This window comes from Pocillopora verrucosa, chromosome 3 (genome assembly GCF_036669915.1).
Source record: "Pocillopora verrucosa isolate sample1 chromosome 3, ASM3666991v2, whole genome shotgun sequence".
Lineage (NCBI taxonomy): Eukaryota > Metazoa > Cnidaria > Anthozoa > Scleractinia > Pocilloporidae > Pocillopora > Pocillopora verrucosa.
This window is the reverse complement of record NC_089314.1, coordinates 4494226-4516841: the sequence shown is the minus strand read 5'-3', so window position 1 is coordinate 4516841 and position 22616 is coordinate 4494226. Positions and strand designations below refer to the sequence as shown.

Genomic DNA, 22616 nt, shown 5'->3' with positions numbered 1-22616 from the left:
ATAAATGAATGAAATGAATGATGACATGATGAAGAGCTTACTGCTACTGCATGTTTGATCCCAAATCACTGATTGCAAAATTGGGGACTTTAGCCTTAAATTTAGTTTCCCAAATTTGTTTTTACAATCCACTGTGACCAAAATGGGGGCAGCTGGCAGCACTGTATGCTATAAAAGGATACTTTTATCAACAAGAGTAACTTTGGTGTAACCGATCTTGACACCAAGCACACTTGATTTCTTGACATTCAGATGGCCTACTGTGGTATTGCTCAGTTTAAATTCAAATTGTGACGACGGCATTGGTATCGCTGCATAGAAAAATGTAAACAACAGCAGTTACATTTATTTACAAGCTGCTTAAGGTAATTCTGGTCTATAACTCTAAGGATTCATAGTCAAAAAAGGTATCTGAGTAAAAGTCAGGCAGATGTGTTGAGGTAGATTGCAGTTGGGTAAACTTGAAACAAACATGCTAGAAAGACTTGCTTAATAATTTTTATGATACTTCATCTTTCAATATGAATATCAACTTTGTAAAAAAATTGTGGTAAATTATACAAGATGAAATTTCTCAAACCTGTGGTCTTTCCTCTGTGCATTCTGTTGACACTATACGTGACGGATGTGTTAACCAGGATATACACATCGTAGCCAGGTACTAACAACACATTATCTAAAACTAAAATTCTTGCTTCAGCTGGAGAAACATTCTGAAAAAAAGTAGTATTTTAAAGGTAATCAAATATATGTAATAATCTCATAAACAACACTGTCAGACAGACTTTATATTTTGACCAATTTTAGCAGACAAAAAAAATTTACTCTCTATACACAAAAGAGCACAAAATAACTGCACAATTTGAGAAGCAACAACTGCAACCATTGCTTCTAAAGAATGGCTAGATAAGACAGTCACCAAATGACATTTCATTTTAGCCAAGAAATTACTGAAATTACAAATCCAAGGATGTGCATTTGCCTCTGGGGTAAATCTGGCAATTGATTGCTACATTTTGTAGGCATTACTAGCAGAAAAATATTATTTTGCGCAACACGTAGTCAAATTGTGCACGCTCAAAGTTACTGTCACATTTTGTTCCACATGATTTCACGCAAACCCAAATTACAATAATCATTGTGCAAAACAATAGTTCCTTTCACTTCATGCATGATAAACTGCATGGATATTGCAAAAATAAGCATTGAACACGGAAATTTTCCTTGAGATGATCAATGTCTGATTTATTTCAGCGTTTTGATGGATTTGGAAAGTGTAGTGCGTTTATCTTTATTTCAAACAAAGATTCTTCCTATATGCAAATTTCTGGTAAGCCAGCTTTGTTTGTGGTGTTTATTGATCGCTGTGATTAGTGATTTGCATTTACTTTAGGAAGATTTGGTGAGAACTGAGCTTATAATGATTTCATATTTAGACTTATTTATTTTGATGCTTTCGAATGAAGTTCTAAGTGGTTTTAAAATATCCAAAGAAGCACAATTGCCATTTTGAAAAAATAACACAAGCTCACCACTAAAAATAGCAGCACACTCTGTCTCTGTCAATATGTCTATGTATCATTTGTGACTGTTAATTATAGTACAGTAACTATAAGACACTTTTCACCATCTCATTTTGAAACAAGATGATACATCATGACAGATATATACATCATGACAGATATGTACATCATGTCTAAGGTGCTTCAACAACGTGGCATGTACACAACTTACAGCAAATGATGTATCCTTGAGCATTGCTTTGACAATTGCTGTTCCAGTGTTGATGGGTTCTATTACAATGGAACCTCCACGTGAACCCTGGACAGCAACACAACAGAAAACATAAAAATTGTAACAACCAAGAAGGTAATCATGAACTAGAATGTAAACTTCCAGAAGGATAACTGGTTAGAACTAACCCTCAAGCACAGGAAAGAGAATATTATAGTAACATTAAAATACAAGATAATCTTCAAGCAAGTCAGTTGTTATTATTCTGTATGTGACCATGAAATGAGGCTTTCGTTCACATGCAAGTTACCAGTAGCTGTCTAAAATCACATTTTTTTAAACTGCTTTGATTATGTACAATTTCGTATCCATCTACTCGGCTTTAAAACTTGTCTTTTGACGAGAGTTTTCCAAACCCATTTCATTTATAGTTTCCTTGGTTACATACTGATGATGTTAACCAGACAAAGAAAAATCAAATCAAATTGCTTCAAAACCATAACTTACAAGAGTAAAGCATACGAAAGAAAAAGAGTATTTTGTTACACTACCTTTGCTTCTAAAGAACATATCTCTGGTGAAGTTTCATAACTTGAAAACGAAAACTGCATAAATCTACCAGGCAAGCAAACAATAGAGTGTAAGTGAAAAATGAAATACTGAAAATCAATTATCTCTTTAACTCCCAGAAGTGATTAACATGAAACTTCTCCCTATAATATCCATACATTATTCAGCAAACAGGTAATGAGAATATTTGAACTTATCAGGTGGAATCTGCCATCTTGATCTGGCACCAAGTTCTCATAACTTATTTACAGGGAAAGGTCTCGCAGCTAGAGGGCAGGGCGTGAAATTAACTTTTTTTTCTGATAGCCATTTGGCTCCTAAATTCTTCAAAGTGGTAGCCAATTCAAAACAAGTTGGTCACCATTTTCAAAGACAAATAAAATCTTTCTTTATGCTGTCAGCATTCTAGATAGACCCTCCAAAATTAAGTTAGGGAAGAGATCTTTAATGTGCTACAAAGTGGACACTAGGATGTATGATATACAACGTTCAGGCTCATCTAAATCAAAGATGGTGTCTAGTTATCGATTGAGATGCATGTGCTACGTTTTGGAAACAAACTTAAAGAGGAAGTTTGCCGCGGATTTATCTTTGCAAATCTTTTTAATTCACTATATCTCTTGGTAAGATTATGATGAAATGTTCTAGTCGCCAATTTGGCGACTAACTTTCAGGATTTGGTCACCAAAGTGAAAAATTTAGGCGCATTGGCGCCTGTATTAGGTACAATTTCACGCCTTGAATGAGAACAGGTAATGAGAATATTTGAACTTATCAGGTAGAATCTGCCATCTTGATCTGGCACCAAGTTCTCATAACTTATTTACAAGGAAAGGTCTAGCAGCTAGAGGAGAGAATTAAGAATCAGATCTTGGGAATTAAAGGGTTAATTATACATGTGTTGCACATTTTCACACTTTTGCACCATGCAGTTATAAAATAACAGCCCCCTTAAAACAGTCAGGCTTCATCTTTAATTCTGAACTTCACCATATGCAAAACTTCAATTAAATGCACAGAACTACAAATAATCATGTCAAAATAATCTAAAATTACAAAATAAAAAATGGAATAAATCCAGTCTTACCTTAACACAGATTTTGCATTAACTGAACCAACCCCCTCAACTGTCTTCAGTTCCCATTCAAATTCAAGACCACCCAGAGTGGAAAACATATTTCCTGGAATAAAACATTTTAAAATAATTATCACTGTGAAGTTCACAGCAACACAAATAATCCATGACAGAGCTCCAAGCTCAACATTTTTCAAAGTTACCCTCTGACAAGCAAAAATTAAAAAACTGTCACCAGAAATGAAATATTGGTACTTTTTACCAAAAAGAAAAAAAATAGCCCAAAACACTTTGTGCCAAATTACATTATTCACTGTACTCTGAACTGCATCTCTTGCCTATATGCTTAGCCTATTCACGAGAAGGAAAAAATAGTGGAATATCAGTAAAAGTTTAAGCAAATGTTTATTCAGCTTTGACTAAAAGTGAAAATACTATAGCTTGCTGGGATACACAAGACCTTGAAAGACAGGCTGCAACTTAGGCAAAATTAATTCAAAATCTACATGCCAAAATTTCTTTGCACTCATAACAAGGGGCTACTAAAATGGCAGCAACTTAAAACATAAAACTACAGTGGTTTTATATCATAATAATGGTCAACGTTTCATACCTTCCTTGTCAAAGGCCTGGATATGACAAACTGCTGGTGCTTCCCCAAGCAAAAGTTTGCGAGTGGTAGTAACAATTTCAATCTTCGCAATGTCATGTACATAAACATCGCTTCGCAAAACCACACCAGTAACTGACAAGGATGAATAAAAAAAAAAAAAGTACTGAATGATTGACAGTGATTTTTATTTACAGTTAAGTATATTTAGTGAAATAAAAATTTGTGCCAGCTCCACAGTTTAAGTCACCAAACCCATTTAGTAATATTTACATCCTTATATCTGCCCTTTCAGTTTGGACATATGATACCCATTTTTGTTGGCTGCATCTGAAAGGCTTAACTGCTGGAGAGGTCCACCAGTAAAAATGAAGCACTTTTTAGGCATGTAGTGAGTGTAACTAATAAGCATTAATGACTTAGTCCTCTTGTCAAACACTGAAGAAATGTAAAATGGTTTCCGTGTTTACATAGCCTGATGTAAACATGCGGGAGGTTGGGAGAACACGAGATAAGTGTAGGAAACCATGACGCAGAGCGGAGTGGCTTCCAGCTTATCTCGTGTTCTCCCAACCTCCCAAGTGTTTACATCAGGCTATGTAAACACGGAAACCATCTTACATTTCTTTTATAAAATAACTAATGAAAGAGGAACAAAAACCATGTTTACATACACTCATGTAAAATGGTTTTATGGACAATCAGAGCGTGCATAACATTTGAATTATTTTATAATATTCATTGATATACAAATATAAGATGTTGTCAAAAGCCTTTTACTACCAGGATCTGAGAACAAATTCTCCAGACTCATGATCAACTCCCAAACATGATTAACATGTATCTTCTCCCTACAATATCCATACATCATTCAGCAAACAGTTAATGTGAATACTCAAATTTAGCAGGTAGAAGATATCATCTTAATCAAATACCAAATTCTCATAACTATAATTTCCATGGATATTTGTAACAGCAAGAGGAGGGTCAATTAACAATCAAATCTTGAAGTTAAAGGGTTAAGTTACAAGGAAGACTTAATTAAAAAGCCAAATTTACTTGACCATACAAATCACCTTCATCTTCTCCAAATATTTCTGTCATTTGCATTTTTGGAACTCTCGCTTGGGCTGTTAAAATGGCTTCCTTTGAACATTTTCTCCCTAATAAGTATATCAACATTTCCAAAATCAACATTGCAGATGAATGTAAAGGTTCAATTTCTAAACTGCTCAGAAAAAGAACTATTCTGAAGTCCTTTACAAAATTTTCTTAGAATTGCATGGCACGAAAGCTTCTAATTGTTTACATAGATGTCATGTCTAAATAGTTAATTAAGTTTTAATGTCATATTTATTGAATGTTGTATTTTGCAAACATGTTTACTTAAAAAAAATATATTTTTATAAATAGAGGTGTACTTTTTTCTCTTCCATTAGTGTAATTTATCACGGCAAATAACAGCAACAAACAAAAAATTACTTAATGTGGTTTAAATTTTGTGATAAGTTCTCGCATGGAAGAAATCTATTAGACTTTGAACAGAAAGTTATAACTTCTTATTTCATTAAATTTCAGTAGAGTTGTTTTTTCAGTGGTATACATTGGGGAAATATTTCGCTTTGTGTCCTGTATGTATTTATGCAATCTCGCCGCTCACACGGATCGTTGCCTCCTCACCCGTTCCAATACATCCCTCCCTAACTGACTAGAGTTTATTTTTTTGCCCACAAAAGTAGAGAAAATATAGACGTTGTAAAATTATGGTCGGCACAATTCAAATAATTCAGACTTGAGACCCATGCATTCAACTGACCATTATTTCCTTGAGGCCGGTGAGCGAAAAGATAAACGCACGTGCGAGGAGGTTCTAGATTCTTCGAGTAATTTTTAACGTACCTGATTCTTCGTCTCCATTGTTGTACACGGGATGAGTTGAAGCAACCTCGGGTCTACTCGAAGTCCTCAGAAACAACACATCAACATCGAGTAAAACAAAATGACTTATTTCGGATTAGGTGAAAATCTGTCAAATTGGCGGGAACTCTTAAGTTTATCTAAGTGAAACTAACTCACCATACGAAGCATCCATGCAGAACTTTGAAGGAAAAATTGGTATGAACGGATCCACTAGCGACATACGGAAGCAGCACCCGTGGCGGGAGGTTGAGCGTATTTTGCAAGTGTTCACCATTTACGAGTGCAAATCCTAGAAGAAGAGAAATGACAAGAAATACACCCATAGACGCCATCTTAAATGTGGAAGAGAACACTTGCAACATGGGAGTCAGCGGTCTCCAACTGTGAACGTCGTGCATGGAAACACCTTGGGTACCAAACAATGCTTCTCGAGGAGGGAAGCGGTCGAGGGGAGGATTTTCTTCAAGTTGGGCGTTGCAAATGGTGTTTTTTTTTCTGCAAGGCAATTACTTCATTGAGTAACTGAGTTGCTACACGCGGTCTCATTGGAAGAAACTTGTGTTTCGATGAAAATATGTAAACAAGGTTGTGACCTTCTAGATTCGGGCGTATTTTTGATAATTATTTAAAGACAACAACAAATGACTTTTTCCTTGTTTACATTTATGACGAATTAAGCTCACTTTGCAAAAAAAACGTGTCGTACAGGCCAAAGAAGAGAAATATTTAATCTCATATGCAATTAAAAAAGAAGATGAAAAGGTGTTGCAGAGGAAGAATTTGAATTAAGGAGCGATCATTGGTGTATGCGAATATTCTGCGCCATTGAATGTAAACTAATTGGGTTTCAACAAACTTTTGTACTGTCATGCGCAGCTCAGCCGACGTGATCGTTTTGAATTTTTAACGGTGATCTTTTCCTTCCTGACACTGAAAAAGCACATATTCACCCTCTTTTTCAAATTCCTAGGGTTAGTTATTTTTTATCTCAAAGAGCCACCGTTTTCTTTAGATTTTTCAGCTTTTAAGTATTTGGAACAGAGAGAGAGGGTTAGTTAACCCTCTCACTCCCAAGATCTAATTAGGAGTTCTCCTTACTATATGCCGTACAATTCTTATGATGTTAGTTCAGAGAATTTGGTATTGGATCAACTAATAATCCCATAATTGATATTCTTCTCTATTCTCATCACCTACCTGCTTGATATTGTTTTGATATTGTAAGGAGAAATTCTGTCTTGGTCACTTGTAGGAGCGAAAGGGTTAAAGATTAAAGATAAAGATGCAACGCTTTCGTGGTCAGTTGTGTATTGTTTTCTCGTCTTTGTCTCTTAATCGTCAAAAGTTAACATGTTTTGAGTGCGGCTGAGCGTCTTTGAAATTCGCGCTCAGTCGACACCATTGTTTTCTTGTTGTCATGCTAATGGAGTATATGGTAATAAACCGCGTGCACTTGACAACGATCATTTCGCTATTGTCACCTGACAACAATCATTTCGCTCGTGTCATTAGAAGAGATCGTCGAAAAAAAAGTTTTCTTGAAAATGTTTTCCGAGTTTAAGATAGAGAAGGCGCCAAACGTCCTCTACAGACGCGGACCGAGGCATTTTGAGGTAGAGCAGTCTGCCATCTCCTTGCCACTCCTTGAGGCATAGGAACAGCGTATTCGCCATTTGCGCGCTGAGAATGAGCACCTACGAGCTGAAAAAATGGAAGATGTTAAGATTATTTATGGCCAGGCGGCGGAATTGGCAGAGAGAAGACCTGAAGTTTTCCAGCTTCGCCAGGAACTTCAGCTTCTAAGACTCGAAGTTGCCCAAAGTCGCCTTGAAGTTAACCCTGTAAAGAACACCGTGAAATTTAACGTCAGCCGCAAAAGCTATTGGGACGTGGACAGGGCTGCGCGGTCTTTGAAGAGAAAAAAAGTCGGAGACTATTTTATTTTCACTCACCCAATGCGACGATGAAGATTTTTGTTTGAGAATTTTTGGCTAACCGGTGAATAAAATCACTGAAACGGAAAAAGGTGCGAAACCGCAAAATTCGCACCTTTTGTTTTGCCTTCAACAGTCATGTTTACTTGCTTCAATAGACCAAAAAACAAAAACGCGAGGCCTGACAATAGTCTAAGTAAACCCGCCTTTTCACGCACTCTCGACATCGTGCGGTGTCTTCATTCTATTTTTTTATTTTCTTTTCTTTTCTTATGTTAGCAGTGGAACAATTAGTGATTATCAAATCATTAAATCATTTAAACGTGAAAAGGTGCAAAAGACAAAATAGTCTTCTTGCCGATCAACGTAGATCTAGGTGCAATTGGTTAAATAATTATTAAGCCATACACGAAGTAAATTTAAACAGAAGTCATTTTTGAAGAAACATAACGCATAAGGCATATTAAACTGAGATAATGCATAGCAACCGCCCGTTCTCATCGCTTCTAGCTTCTCACCGCCGCTTGCTTGCTAAAACATGAGCTAAATCATAAACTTACACGGATATAATACAACAAGCTGTATTCTAAGTATTAATTATTTTACTTGACGACGACTAAAATAAAAGTGAAATACAGTTAGGCTGAGTAAGGCCGAAACATGCGCGCACGGTATGACAAAAGTTTAGTCAAAGCAGTTGGCGTACTCTTGAAATTTACTGACCCACCCCCTGTTGGTTTGTCTTTGATTTCCAAAGTAGGTTATCGTTGGGAAAAAATGTCATCAGTGACAATTTGCCGACTGAATCCGATTTGACTCGAGTATAATTTCGCGAAACCAGACGGAAAAATCCCTAAGGCCAGACAACATTGTCTTAAAAATTTTAAACCATAACAATAGGCAAAGTTTGATAAAATAATAAACTGTGATAATCGTTTCTTGATATCTACTGCAAATAGTGACAGATATACAACTTGCCCTGACACTCAACCTGATTGTCGGTAAATGTTGTAGTATCCAGTGCCCTGATTCTGACTCTTCGAGCAACGCACATTCAAAACAAAAAATAGCTTTAAATAGCTGCACTCAAATGTACAACGGATATTGAACAGAGAAACATCACTCACTGAAGAATTTATCTAAATATACGTATGTACTGACTACGCCCTTGAACTACCGAGGAAAAATGGTTAAGTTAAACATTTCCAGTTGGCACTCTTCCCCTACATCATGCCTGACTAAAGTATTCTTTATTGGAACACATACATATTGAGGCGGATGCCATAGTTCAAAACCCACATTGTTTGTGACACTTATTCCGTTCTTACTCGCCAGCATGCCAACGTAAACATCGTCCAGTCTGAAGAACGGTAAAGAAGAGAAAGTGTCAACAAATGCACGTACAACATCGTGAGATAAAATGTATCCAAAACCGGGGCAAAAGTCTGGATATCTTGTCTTGTTGTATTCCTCGTAAGTTACCATCCATTTGCCTTTCCTATGAGGGCCCATGTTTGCATAATGACAGCCAGCATAAAACATCTTCTTCGGCGTGGTGGGTGCGCTTAAGAAGGAGAGAACTCTTGGAACGTGCACGAAAACGTCGTCATCCAATTTCAAAAGAAACGAAAAATTACAATACGTTACTGCCCACTCGAAGCCCATTTGTATCTTTCGGGTTTGATTCCAGTAGTGGTCGTAATAGCTAGCTCGCACAAGGTCCTTAAGTGCTTCATCTTCGTCGAGCAACACGTTCGAAACTGCTTCATTCCGTGTTTGAGCGACCAGAAAAACTGACGTCCATCTTGGTTTTGCGGATCTTTCGAATGCCCATGTCTTACGAATGTTATTCCTTCTTTCGAAATTACTTGGAGCGGAGGAGATAATCATAAGAAGATCGTAATGTTGCATACAAGATCTCCTGGTTATAAGAAATGATTTGTAATTAACTTGCGAAGTAGAAGTTGTCGTGCGATTAATTTTCAGTTCTCGAAATTGAAACCGCTGCACATGGCTTTCGAGGCTTATACTATTTTGCGAAACGAAACGAAACGAAACGAAACGAAACGAAACGAAACGAAACGAAATCGGGTCAGATGAAATAAAACAAAAGGAATAATGCAGATATATTTTCAAATAAGGTAAAGATAACTTTCACAAGGATTTTGGAGTAATCGTTCATTAATAAGAAGGATTTTTATTCATTTCGCAAAATAGTAATTTTAGGAGAGTTACTATTTTGCGAAATGGACTATTTTCACTCTGCGGTGACAACGTGACCTCTTTCATGTCGCGAAAATACATTTAAACATTACAAATTAGTATATAACCGAACATTTTGGCCTCCTCTTATTTCTTAAACCGTATTAAAATATATTTCGCAAAATAGTAATTTTAGGAGAGTTACTATTTTGCGAAATGGAGCATTTTCACCCCTGCGATGACAACGTGACCTCTTTCATGTCACAAAAATACATTTAAACATTACAAATTAGTATATCACCGAACATTTTGGCCTCCTCTTATTTCTTAAACCGTATTAAAATGTATTTCGCAAAATAGTAATTTTAGGAGAGTTACTATTTTGCGAAATGGACAATTTTCACCCTGCGGTAACAACGTGACCTCTTTCATGTCATAAAAATTCATTTAAACATTACAGATTAGTATATCACCGAACATTTTGGCCTCCTGTTATTTCTTAAACCGTATTAAAATGTATTTCGCAAAATAGTAATTTTAGGAGAGTTACTATTTTGCGAAATGGACTATTTTCACCCCTGCGGTGACAACGTGACCTCTTTCATGTCACAAAAATACATTTAAACATTACAAATAGGTATATCACCGAACATTTTGGCCTCCTCTTATTTCTTAAACCGTATTAAAATGTATTTCGCAAAATAGTAATTTTAGGAGAGTTACTATTTTGCGAAATGGACAATTTTCACCCTGCGGTGACAACGTGACCTCTTTCACGTCACGAAAATACATCTAAACATTACAAATTAGTATATCACCGAACATTTTGGCCTTCTCTCATTTCTTAAACCGTATTAAAATATATTTCGCAAAATAGTAATTTTAGGAGAGTTACTATTTTGCGAAATGGACTATTTCACCCCTGCGGTGACAACGTGACCTCTTTCATGTCACAAAAATACATTTAAACATTACAAATTAGTATATCACCGAACATCTTGCACCAACATGACAGTTTTCCAGTGGCGTCTAAACATGTTTAGACTCTCCGTCTCGTATAGAGAACAGAAGCATATCCATGCCGAAATAGTCGTCCAGCAGTTTTATAATCGCAAGTAATACAGTTCCTTTGCTTCAAAATTTTTAATAAAAATAATATACATGGAAAAGTTACGCGTACGCGCTTCTGATTACACCCCCGTCGCACACCTCTTCCTTACGAGCAAGAGATCGTGTTTCGCATTTGCGCAAGTTCCACGTGCTTTTGTTTGTTTAAATGAATTTTTATGACATGAAAGAGGTCACGTTGTTACCGCAAGGTGAAAATTGTCCATTTCGCAAAATAGTAACTCTCCTAAAATTACTATTTTGCGAAATACATTTTAATACGGTTTAAGAAATAAGAGGAGGCCAAAATGTTCGGTGATATACTAATTTGTAATGTTTAAATGTATTTTTGTGACATGAAAGAGGTCACGTTGTCATCGCAGGGGTGAAAATGCTCCATTTCGCAAAATAGTAACTCTCCTAAAATTACTATTTTGCGAAATATATTTTAATACGGTTTAAGAAATAAGAGGAGGCCAAAATGTTCGGTTATATACTAATTTGTAATGTTTAAATGAATTTTTATGACATGAAAGAGGTCACGTTGTTACCGCAGGGTGAAAATTGTCCATTTCGCAAAATAGTAACTCTCCTAAAATTACTATTTTGCGAAATACATTTTAATACGGTTTAAGAAATAAGAGGAGGCCAAAATGTTCGGTGATATACTAATTTGTAATGTTTAAATGTATTTTTGTGACATGAAAGAGGTCACGTTGTCATCGCAGGGGTGAAAATGCTCCATTTCGCAAAATAGTAACTCTCCTAAAATTACTATTTTGCGAAATATATTTTAATACGGTTTAAGAAATAAGAGGAGGCCAAAATGTTCGGTTATATACTAATTTGTAATGTTTAAATGTATTTTCGCGACATGAAAGAGGTCACGTTGTCACCGCAGAGTGAAAATGGTCCATTTCGCAAAATAGTAACTCTCCTAAAATTACTATTTTGCGAAATACATTTTAATACGGTTTAGGAAATAAGAGGAGGCCAAAATGTACGGTGATATACTAATCTGTAATGTTTAAATGTATTTTTGTGATATGAAAGAGGTCACGTTGTCACCGCAGGGGTGAAAATAGTCCATTTCGCAAAATAGTAACTCTCCTAAAATTACTATTTTGCGAAATACATTTTAATACGGTTTAAGAAATAACAGGAGGCCAAAATGTACGGTGATATACTAATTTGTAATGTTTAAATGAATTTTTATGACATGAAAGAGGTCACGTTGTTACCGCAAGGTGAAAATTGTCCATTTCGCAAAATAGTAACTCTCCTAAAATTACTATTTTGCGAAATACATTTTAATACGGTTTAAGAAATAAGAGGAGGCCAAAATGTTCGGTGATATACTAATTTGTAATGTTTAAATGTATTTTTGTGACATGAAAGAGGTCACGTTGTCATCGCAGGGGTGAAAATGGTCCATTTCGCAAAATAGCAACTCTCCTAAAATTACTATTTCGCGAAATATATTTTAATACGGTTTAAGAAATAAGAGGAGGCCAAAATGTTCGGTTATATACTAATTTGTAATGTTTAAATGTATTTTCGCGACATGAAAGAGGTCACGTTGTCACCGCAGAGTGAAAATAGTCCATTTCGCAAAATAGTAACTCTCCTAAAATTACTATTTTGCGAAATGAATAAAAATCCTTCTTATTAATGAACGATTACTCCAAAATCCTTGTGAAAGTTATCTTTACCTTATTTGAAAATATATCTGCATTATTCCTTTTGTTTTATTTCATCTGACCCGATTTCGTTTCGTTTCGTTTCGTTTCGTTTCGCAAAATAGTATAAGCCGGCTTTCGACATCTAGTTGTTCACGAACAATGTCAAAAAACGAGGAACGAGTACTCCATATAAGACCTAGCTGGAAAGATAAAAAAATTGCCATCACAAAAGCTAAAACCGTCAAAACTCTTTTTCCATGAATTCTGATCATTGTATTACGGCAATTCCGTTGGAATTCAGTGCATAAATTAGTCATGGCGTGCAGACATATTTTTGCAGTCGTGCTTCTATTGACTATTTTCAGCGTTTTACTTGGCCAATTTACTTCAATTACACCTGAATTCGATCGCTCTACAGTTACACTCTTCATTGGGAAGGAAATATCTGCTCCACCTACGTTCAACTGTAAGTCAAAGCCTTCGAAATGCACACCTTGCGAATTGAATTTGAAGCTTCACGCGTTGTTGCGGTTCATCAAGCTTGGCCAATTTTGTCTGTGCATTCTTCTATCTGGCGATATTGCCGTCAATCCAGGGCCTAATAATCTTCAACCACCTGCAGGCTTCAGAGGTTTATCAGTCTGCCACTGGAACATCCAACGACTGACTGACACCAAATTGGAAGAACTATCGCTAATGCTCACCTCGAACAACAACAGTGCTGCTAAACTCGACGTCTTAATTCTCACTGAGACGTTCGGATCAAGTAAAATTCCAGACAGCTATTACATGATACCCGGCTACACATTACACAGAAAAGATCGAATCGGGAAGAAAGGTGGCGGCATATTTGCGTATGTAAATGAGAAAGTTATGGCTTTACGTCGAAGAGATTTGGAACTGGATGATCTTGAAACTCTCTGGCTTCAAATTTGTCCTCATAAATCAAAGAGACCGATTTTGATATCTGGTGTTTACCGTCCACCTTCAGCCAACAAAGATTATAATGAGAGCTTGGGTAAAAATATTGAAAATGCCCATCTCCAAAACAATGAATTGATTATTCTGGGAGACTTTAATTTGGATTATATTGATTTCAACTGTTATTCAAAACATTGTCTCGCAAAGGCACTGAACAGTCTTGGATTAACGCAGATGGTAAATGGGGTAACAAGACCTGCCTCTGATGCGTGCTTAGACCATATTTATTCTAGTCATCCTGCTAGAATTAGAGAAGTATCCATAGGTAAATCTGGACTTTCCGATCACCTTCCGGTCACCATCTTGAGGTGCTACAAAACCATGGATGCACAACGTAAACAACATTCCAAAATCAAATACAGAAATATCGACAAAATCAACAAAGAGTGCTTTCTGCGAGACCTAAGAGAAGCCCCTTGGGATATCTCCTTTGTTTTTCGAGATGCCGATGACATTGTTGAATCTTGGTACAAAATCTTTAATGACATTCTTGATAATCACGCACCTTTAAAGTCCAAGAGTGTGAAGAAAATCAATCAGCCAAAATGGTTCACTAATGATCTATACAACGAAATAAATAAACGCGATAATCTTCTAAAGAGGGCCAGGAGAACACAAAATAAGCAAGATTGGTCTGCTTTTAAACTGGTTAAAAACAAAGTGACGAGGAAACTAAGAAATGCGAAGGAACAGTACTTTAAAACTCAGTTCAGTAAAAATCAAAAATGTCCAAAGAAACTTTGGTCTTTAATTAAAGACCTATCTAAAGATACAAAGAATAACGACGACTCCGTCCCTATTGCTGACGAAAACAACAACTTGATAAAGGATGACCATTCAATCGCTGAACGCTTTAACCGCTTCTTCGTTGATGTATATAAACGTCTCATAAAGTCGACACCTGTACTTCATTATGATGCTCTTCCTGGTCCACCAGACAAATCTAACAGTCAAATTGAAAATCTTATTCCGCAAATAACTCCTAGTGAGGTTAACGATTATCTTCTAAGTATACCTACACACAAAGCCACGGGAATCGATGGGCTTGGTGCCAGAGTTCTAAGGATTGCAGCTCCTGAAATATCATGTTCCATAGCTAAAATTATAAATCACTGTATTGAAACTTGTACATTTCCCTCACAATGGAAAATAGCAAAGGTTAAACCTCTTTTCAAGAATCAAGGAAACAAGCAAGATATTCAAAACTATCGTCCTATTAGCATTTTGCCTATTCTTTCTAAAGTCTTTGAAAGACACATCTTCAATGCTGTGAACACCTACTTAACAGAAAATTCACTTTTATACCGCTTCCAATCAGGGTTCCGTAAAAACCACTCCACGGATACTGCTTTGTTGTTTCTTCTGGACCAAGTCCTTCTTGACCTTGATAAGAACAACGTCAGCGGCTTAGTTTTTGTGGACTATAGCAAGGCATTCGACTTGATCAATCATGACATTCTCCTGGTAAAGTTAAGATCATATAGATTTCCAGATAATGTTGTAAAGCTATTGCAGAGCTATCTACTCAATCGCAAACAGTGTGTTACTGTAAATAACTCGACTTCGTCACAACTTACGCTAACCAATGGAGTTCCTCAAGGTAGCATATTAGGACCTCTACTGTTTTTAATTTTCGTCAATGATCTTCCCGAAGCTGTTGGATCGGACTCAACTATTCATGCTTACGCGGATGACACCACATTTAAAGCCAGCGCTAATATCGATAATGCACCTTTGGAATTGGAACGACGTCTTCAAGAATACATGGATAAATTAAGTAAATGGTCTAGCGAAAATGGGATGGTCCTAAACGCCGTTAAAACCAATGCATTACTTATCACCGGAAAGAGGCTACATTCATCATTAGCGGATGGCAATCACCTGTCAATGACCCTTGATGGGGCCGAAATAGAACAAGTAACTTCTTATAAATTGCTTGGTGTAACACTCGATCAAGATCTTACATTTAGCGACCACATTTCTAGTCTAAAGGCCAAGCTTTCTCAGCGTATTGGTTTATTGAAGAAGATAAAGAGATACCTTCCAATAAAAGAAAGACTCTTATACTATAACGCCTTGATTAAACCCGTCCTTATGTATGGGAGCATGGTTTGGAATATCTGCGACGCTAAAGAACTCCACTGTCTCCTAAGGTTACAGAAAAGGGCTGCCCGAGTAATTCTTGGAGTTGACTCTTATTCTAGAAGTGTTATAAACTTTAGTAAACTAGGCTGGTTGCCTTTTTTTGATGAAATCAAACTAAATAAGTGTACAATGATTTTTAAGAGCCTTAAAGGCGATGTTCCGATTTACATCAGAGACTTGCTCAAGACGAACAGTTCTGTACACAATAGGTCTACTAGACATGGCAATTTAAATTTAGTGTGTCCCAAATACCTAAGAAATAACGATGGTGGCAAGGCATTCAGTGTTGACGCAGTTAAGTTATGGAACAGCCTTCCCCATAATATCAAAAATAAGCCTAGTATAAAACTATTCAAAACAGCTGTGAAAAAGTATTTTATAAGCTCATATAGAAACCTGGACAACTTTGAAACAATATTAAGCAATAGCACATTATCTAATTTTAATTTTTTATAAATTAATTTTATCTTTCTGAATATTTTTAATATATCCTGCTATTTCTATCATAGAATTTTGTAATTATTTGTATATTTATCTATTTATTAGTATTATTTTGTAATGCTGTATAATCTAGTTAGAGGGCCACAGGTTTGTCAGCTTTTCAGCTGTTACGTGTCCCCCTCTATAAATAAAGTCCTTACTAAACCCGATGTAACTGCGTATGCAAATAAAGTCGGTGGCGTGTAAAGTTCCCTACACCTTTATTAATATCTTGAAATAGCGAACTTTTCCTTCAAAAAATTTACGTTTCTTGCACTCTAATTCTACATTCGAAGAATTGACAGTCCTGGACATCGAACCATTGATACGATGTATTCTTCTCCTCGTCTAATTCCAACAAAACGTGACAATCTTTACGCGCGCCATTGAACTCATTCCTGTTGTTTAAAAGTCACTCTACGCGTTCCTTCTTTTAATATGTTTTCTTAATCTCTTAGAGGCGGAATTTCAATTAGCGAGTTTGATTTCCAATTGACGAGCCTCTCCCTCTTCTCATTCATTTTTCCTTTACGTTATTTTGGTTTAGAATTTTCAAAGCAGAAAGGCCCGATGCCTGTCACACTCTTATGTGATGTTTACGGTTTGCTGCGGTAGTCCGGACTTTTTAGCCAACGCTCGAGGTCATGCTTTGACTCTCTGTTGTTTACGCTCTTAAAATCGGTTCTGTGGCGAAAGCACTGCCACTGGAGTGTTGTCTGCCGGCCTAACCTCTGTTGTTGCTGTTTAGACCAACTTGGTCAGTGCGTACTTCAAGAGGAGCAAGAGAAAGACGCTCTTCTTTCACGATAGCAGATCTGGTGGATTTTGTGTTCTGTGAATTTACTAACGGATGATTTTACGGATCGACTGTTCAGACAGAATTAGGTTTCAGTGTGTTCCATATTTACTCACTGCTTGTTTTCCTTACGTTTAATTTCCGCTTGTGCTGCTTTAACAGTATCAACTGAATTGACTTGAATTGAATTTATATGAGTTTATGAATTCTAAACTGACAATATGTAACAACATTAATACTTTCACCAACATCTTTTTACATCAAAAGCGGGGTTTTAGTCAGCCGATTACTGAGCATAATGATGAGGACTCTTTTTTAATAGGTAATAGTAAAACTGAAAGCCTAGAAATTATTTGACCCCTGTAGCAGTGTGACAGTTTCTATTCTACAGTGAAACGGAATAGTTCCGTTGAGTAATCTTTGGTTACATGTATGAGTCAATGTTTAAAGATTGCTTAAAACCCGCTGGAAGAGTTCATTTCTGAAATAAATTGTTCCGTGTCTCTTGCTTCCTCACCCTGTATATGTCTGGGTCAAAGAATATAAAGTCTTGATTGCTCTCAAGTCGGTAAGAGCTAAATCTTACATCACAATTTTGATAGTTTTAGCCTCTAAGAGCGACTCATTCCCAGACACTATTAGAGCATATTAATACAATGTGATACAAACTTAACTAATTCATCCAAGTTGGGTCACTTGGGCCAGTTGAGTCACTTGGGCCAGTTGGGTCATCTGTTATCTATAAACCAGGTGAATTTTTAATCGTCGATTTCCCGCCACAGCTGGCCCAACTGACCCAACTGACCCAACTGACCCAAATGACCCAACTGGCCCGAATGACCCAACTGATCCAAAAGATCCAAACAACTCAAATAACCCAATAACCCAACAATGAACCAATGACGGCATTTTATTGCATTTTATTATCAAAGCATTCACGCTATCATTCGATTGACCGATGTCACGCAAGTTTCGTTAACCGGCACACCAGGACATATTTTGGTTAACCGGTACACCAGGATACAACCAATGGTGTTCGTTAATGGTGTCGAGTCTAATTTCTACTTATTGAAATCAGGAGTACTACAAGGGTCAATATCAGGGCCATTCCTCTTTATAGTTTATATCAACGATATGGTCAGAGCTACTTATTACTTTACTGTAAGACTTTTTGCAGATGACACATCTTTAACAGCAGTTGGTAGTGATTTAGATGTATTGATCCAGCGAATAAATTCCGAACTACCACCAGTCTATGAATGGCTATGCTCAAATAAGATAACCCTGAATTTAAGTGAGACAAAATACCTGGTTTTCCAACCACGACAGAGAAATAATTACAATTTATATCCCCCCTTAAATTAGCCAATCAATACCTTGAACAGTCTCACACTGTTAAATACTTAGGATGAGTTATCGATTCCTTTCTGTCGTGGCATGATCATATTGATTATACTAGCAGTAAAATTAGCAAAAGTTTAACCATAATCGCAAAACTGAACCGACATGTAACAGTTCAATCTCTTGTAAGTGTATACTATGCACTTGTACATCCTTATTTAACATACGGCTGCATATTGTGGGGTAATAATTACGAAGTCTCAGTTGGCAAAGCTACAAAGCAAAGCTATAAGAATCATCAACAATGTACCAATTCGTGACCATGTTACTCCCTATTATGTAGGCCTTCGGGCCTAATTAAGCTTCCTGACATAATTAAATTGAGTACGTGTCAACTATTCTATGATCATATTGCAGACAAAAAATCTTCTAATTTTGCATTTTTTTTGTATCTGAGATCCATGATTATGCCACTAGAAGTACATCTTTGCAACACCTAAACCCTTGCCCCTTCAGAATAAATATAAGGAAATTATTTCCAACAATTACAGGGTGTTACTATTGGAATGATATTGCTATATCTATACGGGAGAAGCCCACTAAAAAAACTTTTTAAAAGAGCACATTACCTTTCCCAGTACTGATTAATGTCTTCCCCTAACCATGTTTACTTAAATATTTGTTGTTTAAGATGTGATTCCTATTCCCTCTCTTATATTTGTATCTCATATCTTAAATCTTATTGTATCGCTTCTTTTTATTGTATGAAAAAATGTAATTTAAGGTAAAAGGCATCTAACTAGCTTGCTATATTATGCCCTTCTCCATCCTCTTATCTTACTTGTAATTATTCATCAGACTCCAATCTGTTGAAATGGAGGAAAAAAAAATACCAAAAAAAAAAAAACACTTGCACGTGTAGAAACAAAATCTAAAACATAACGTGGCAGCTTCAATTGCAGTACCTGATGATAATATCGAGCTCTCCCTCGGCGGAAAATACGCCTGCGACTCGGGCTAATTTGCTTTGCAGGCAGATATAGACGTTATGTGGTTTCTGCGCCACGCATCTACAAATTTAAAAATTCAAGAATCGTTAAAGGCACAGCGAAATATTTTATTTCCATTATTTTGTTTGCTGAATCGTTTAAAATTCAGGGGTACAGCAGAAACCCAGATGAGAGGGAAATTATCTTTCGTATTATTAAAATACGTTTTAATATTCAAGTGTCGTCTACACAACGAGCACAGTGTATCGGATACATAACACATACAAACTAACCTATCTCCTCCTTGTAAATTATTTTAATTCTTAAAACCAGGGAATGACAACTGATTCTCCCTTTCAATTTCAAAATTTCGCTGAAAACCGCTTGAAGATTTGAAGTTTGATCAAGACACCTTTGTGCTGGTAATTTTGTTCGATTATCAACATCGTCTGGTCGGTACTGAACGAGGAGCTAGATACTCATTAATTCTTACAGTCTGAGAATCTTAAAGAGGAGCATCACCCTGGTTTGATCTGTTTGATGTGTGACGAAATATGATTTTTATCATGTCCTGTCTTAATTCTGGCAGCCGCATGGCGTATATTATGGGATTCACCAGTGAGTTGCCAAGGCACAGCGGCAGCACTGCCCTGAAAATGTGACCGGAAAACATCCTGTTAACTAAATGGGGATAATTAGCGTTTATGTTTCGTTCAATTACCATTGGAAGCCACGCAAGCATGGATGCGAGAGTCACCATAAATAACGTACTCGTTAATTTTCGTTCCCTCGCAGCTGCTTCACTGTGATTTGGCAGAAGGTGACCGAAACGGACTTTCACAAAAATTGAGATGTAAGGAACAGAAATTAGTAAAAGGAGAGGACCAAAAAAAAAAGACGAAACGACAAAAACTCAACGTAGCTGCCTTTTCTGTGGATATGGTCTCCCACCAGCGCGAGAGTCAAAGACATGAACCAAGTTACAATAATTATAACTCCATAGACCCATTTTTTAACGCCACGGTACTTGAATGGGAAAAAGGTTGCATATGCTCTCTCTGATGAAATAAACGCCAGATTTATAACCGACAAATAAAGGAACAACTGCCTTAATGTTAATATTAAATAATTCACCCAAGAGTACTTCTCAGACCATAATACGTTCTCCCACAGATTGCAGGAAGCTCCTAATCCTTGGATGAACACGTGACCTGCCACTGCTCCCACTGAAAGATCGACTATCGCCAGGTGGATGATCAAGCACGTACCCCTGCGCTGCTGCTGGCGCATCTTCACGAGTACACAAGCACTAACAGCATTAAAAATGACTATGGCCAGACATTCAATGATGAGATATTTATATCTCCGGAGTAAAATGAGAATAAAAATAATCATGAAACTTAAAGCTATATCAGGTTGAGCCAAGTACCTCGTGAATGTTTAAGTCGATCGAGAAGGATTGGAAACTAACCGCAATAACCAGGTTACTAAGTGGGTTTTGGCAAAATGATGTTGAAGTTCTTTTTCTTGAGTCAGCGAAAGATTGGAACTGGCTCTATTCGTTGGCTGCGAATTTTAGGGACAAAACACTGTCAATCCAGTTACAAAACGACTCGTTCAATATAGAGAGTTTACCTAGCTAAATCAATCGCGTCTAGATTATAACAGAAAGAAATTTGCGAAAAGCTATCCTTCTGGGTTCGTGGTCAATTTGCATGTCGATCGAGCTGAAAATGTGATTCAATCAGAGAAGGAACTTAATCTGTCGTGTGGAAACGGGTTGAAAGTCTTGGAAGCGAAATGGTAGAGGTGGAGGTGCACTTGTTGTCTTCCATGAGGTGTACTCTTTTTGATGGAAGAGGACTGGGCAGAGTGCAAACTTGATGTGGGGTTCAACCTTATTTCGTTCAGTTTTTCAGTTTCAGACTAAGATCCGTCGAAAATTTTTATTAAATATTGTTTTCATTCGAGGCCGTAACAAATTTTCTCGTGTCTCTGTGGTTTGTTCATTTCAACACTTCATGGCATGGTCCCTTTATTACCACAATGTCATAATTTGACTCAACGTTGGCTGCACAACGCTGACTTACATATCATAGTCTATTTACATTCAACTAACTATCCCAGATAAGCAAAAAAGGCGAACGCATAAACAATGAAACGATAGGGCTTCTTTATCTATGGTCTGTACTAGGCACCTGGCCCACGTTTAGTTTCCAGGAGGAACCGCTGCCATACGAAGAAAAAAGAAAAAAACTCCATTAAATTAAATTTAGTGCTGTTAAATTTTTGCATTTTTAACAAACAAAGATCAACCAATAAGTATTTTTGCTCATTGGAAGTCGCAGCTCTTATTCTATTCGCTAGAATGCCTAACTTGCGATCTGGCAAGATTAATAAACATATTATCCATAGGACTTTTGTTAATTGGAAAATACTCTAATTGTCTCTACATAAGTGACTAATTTGCAATAGCTTTTACAAAAAAAAAAAAAAAAGCAGAGTAAAGAAGCTGGAAAAAATATATCTATAGAAGACTTTTGCCAATTTTCACACCTTTCTGACTTGAAATCGCTGACTAGGATCAATTAGATCTCAGTGCTTCTATGGAAATCATTTGTGATGGTCACTCGCAGTTAAATTGCTTACTCTGTTCGTAAGGGGTTGAAAATGGTAATTGAGCAAGAGCTAACGTAATGGTATATCAGCCAGATTCAGACGGATTGGATTCCGGCGGAAGATGATTTGCATTATACCTTGCCTTAACTCTGGCATCCTCATGGCGTAGATTATAGGGTTTATAACAGAGTTAGCCATAAATAAAACCGCTGCTGCTCTTTCAATGTGAAATAATGACCGCCTGGTAATATTGTAAGCTGAATGGGGATGAAACACAACTAGATATATTATCAGTGGAAATCAAGTAATTGCAGATCCTATTGTCACAATGAATAAAGTGCTTGTCAATTTTCTTTCCCTCGCTGTGTTACTGTGACGCAGTTGACGATGAAAGCGGACTTTGACAAAAATAGAAACGTACGAAACAATGG

General features: G+C 36.7%; 2 protein-coding genes and 1 pseudogene across 2 annotated transcripts in view; all 3 read right to left on the bottom strand.

Annotated features, from left to right (window-relative positions):
* LOC131796495 (nuclear pore membrane glycoprotein 210-like) overlaps nucleotides 1–6261 on the bottom strand; it is a 28605-nt gene extending 22344 nt beyond the window's left edge. Inside the window, exons 1-9 of the mRNA XM_059114086.2 lie at nucleotides 6066–6261; nucleotides 5889–5953; nucleotides 5066–5152; nucleotides 3993–4124; nucleotides 3392–3485; nucleotides 2286–2349; nucleotides 1735–1821; nucleotides 581–713; nucleotides 183–311 (exon numbers count right to left, since the gene is read on the bottom strand). Of these exons, the coding sequence (XP_058970069.2) occupies nucleotides 183–311; nucleotides 581–713; nucleotides 1735–1821; nucleotides 2286–2349; nucleotides 3392–3485; nucleotides 3993–4124; nucleotides 5066–5152; nucleotides 5889–5953; nucleotides 6066–6241 (967 nt within the window). The 5' untranslated portion in view covers nucleotides 6242–6261. The remainder of the gene's footprint in view (nucleotides 1–182; nucleotides 312–580; nucleotides 714–1734; nucleotides 1822–2285; nucleotides 2350–3391; nucleotides 3486–3992; nucleotides 4125–5065; nucleotides 5153–5888; nucleotides 5954–6065) is intronic.
* Nucleotides 6262–8087: 1826 nt separating this feature from the next.
* LOC131796508 (beta-1,3-galactosyltransferase 1-like) lies at nucleotides 8088–9827 on the bottom strand. The gene has a single exon (XM_066164202.1). It carries the CDS (start codon nucleotides 9752–9754, stop codon nucleotides 9017–9019), a length of 738 nt encoding a protein of 245 aa, XP_066020299.1. The 5' UTR covers nucleotides 9755–9827; the 3' UTR covers nucleotides 8088–9016.
* Nucleotides 9828–20071: 10244 nt separating this feature from the next.
* LOC131796509 (adenosine receptor A3-like) lies at nucleotides 20072–20961 on the bottom strand (annotated as a pseudogene).
* Nucleotides 20962–22616: the final 1655 nt, after the last annotated feature.

What these genes read in the sequence shown, in the direction of transcription:
- LOC131796508 (XM_066164202.1), bottom strand. Translation starts at nt 9,754, where the DNA reads ATGCAACATTACGATCTTCTTATGATTATCTCCTCCGCTCCAAGTAAT.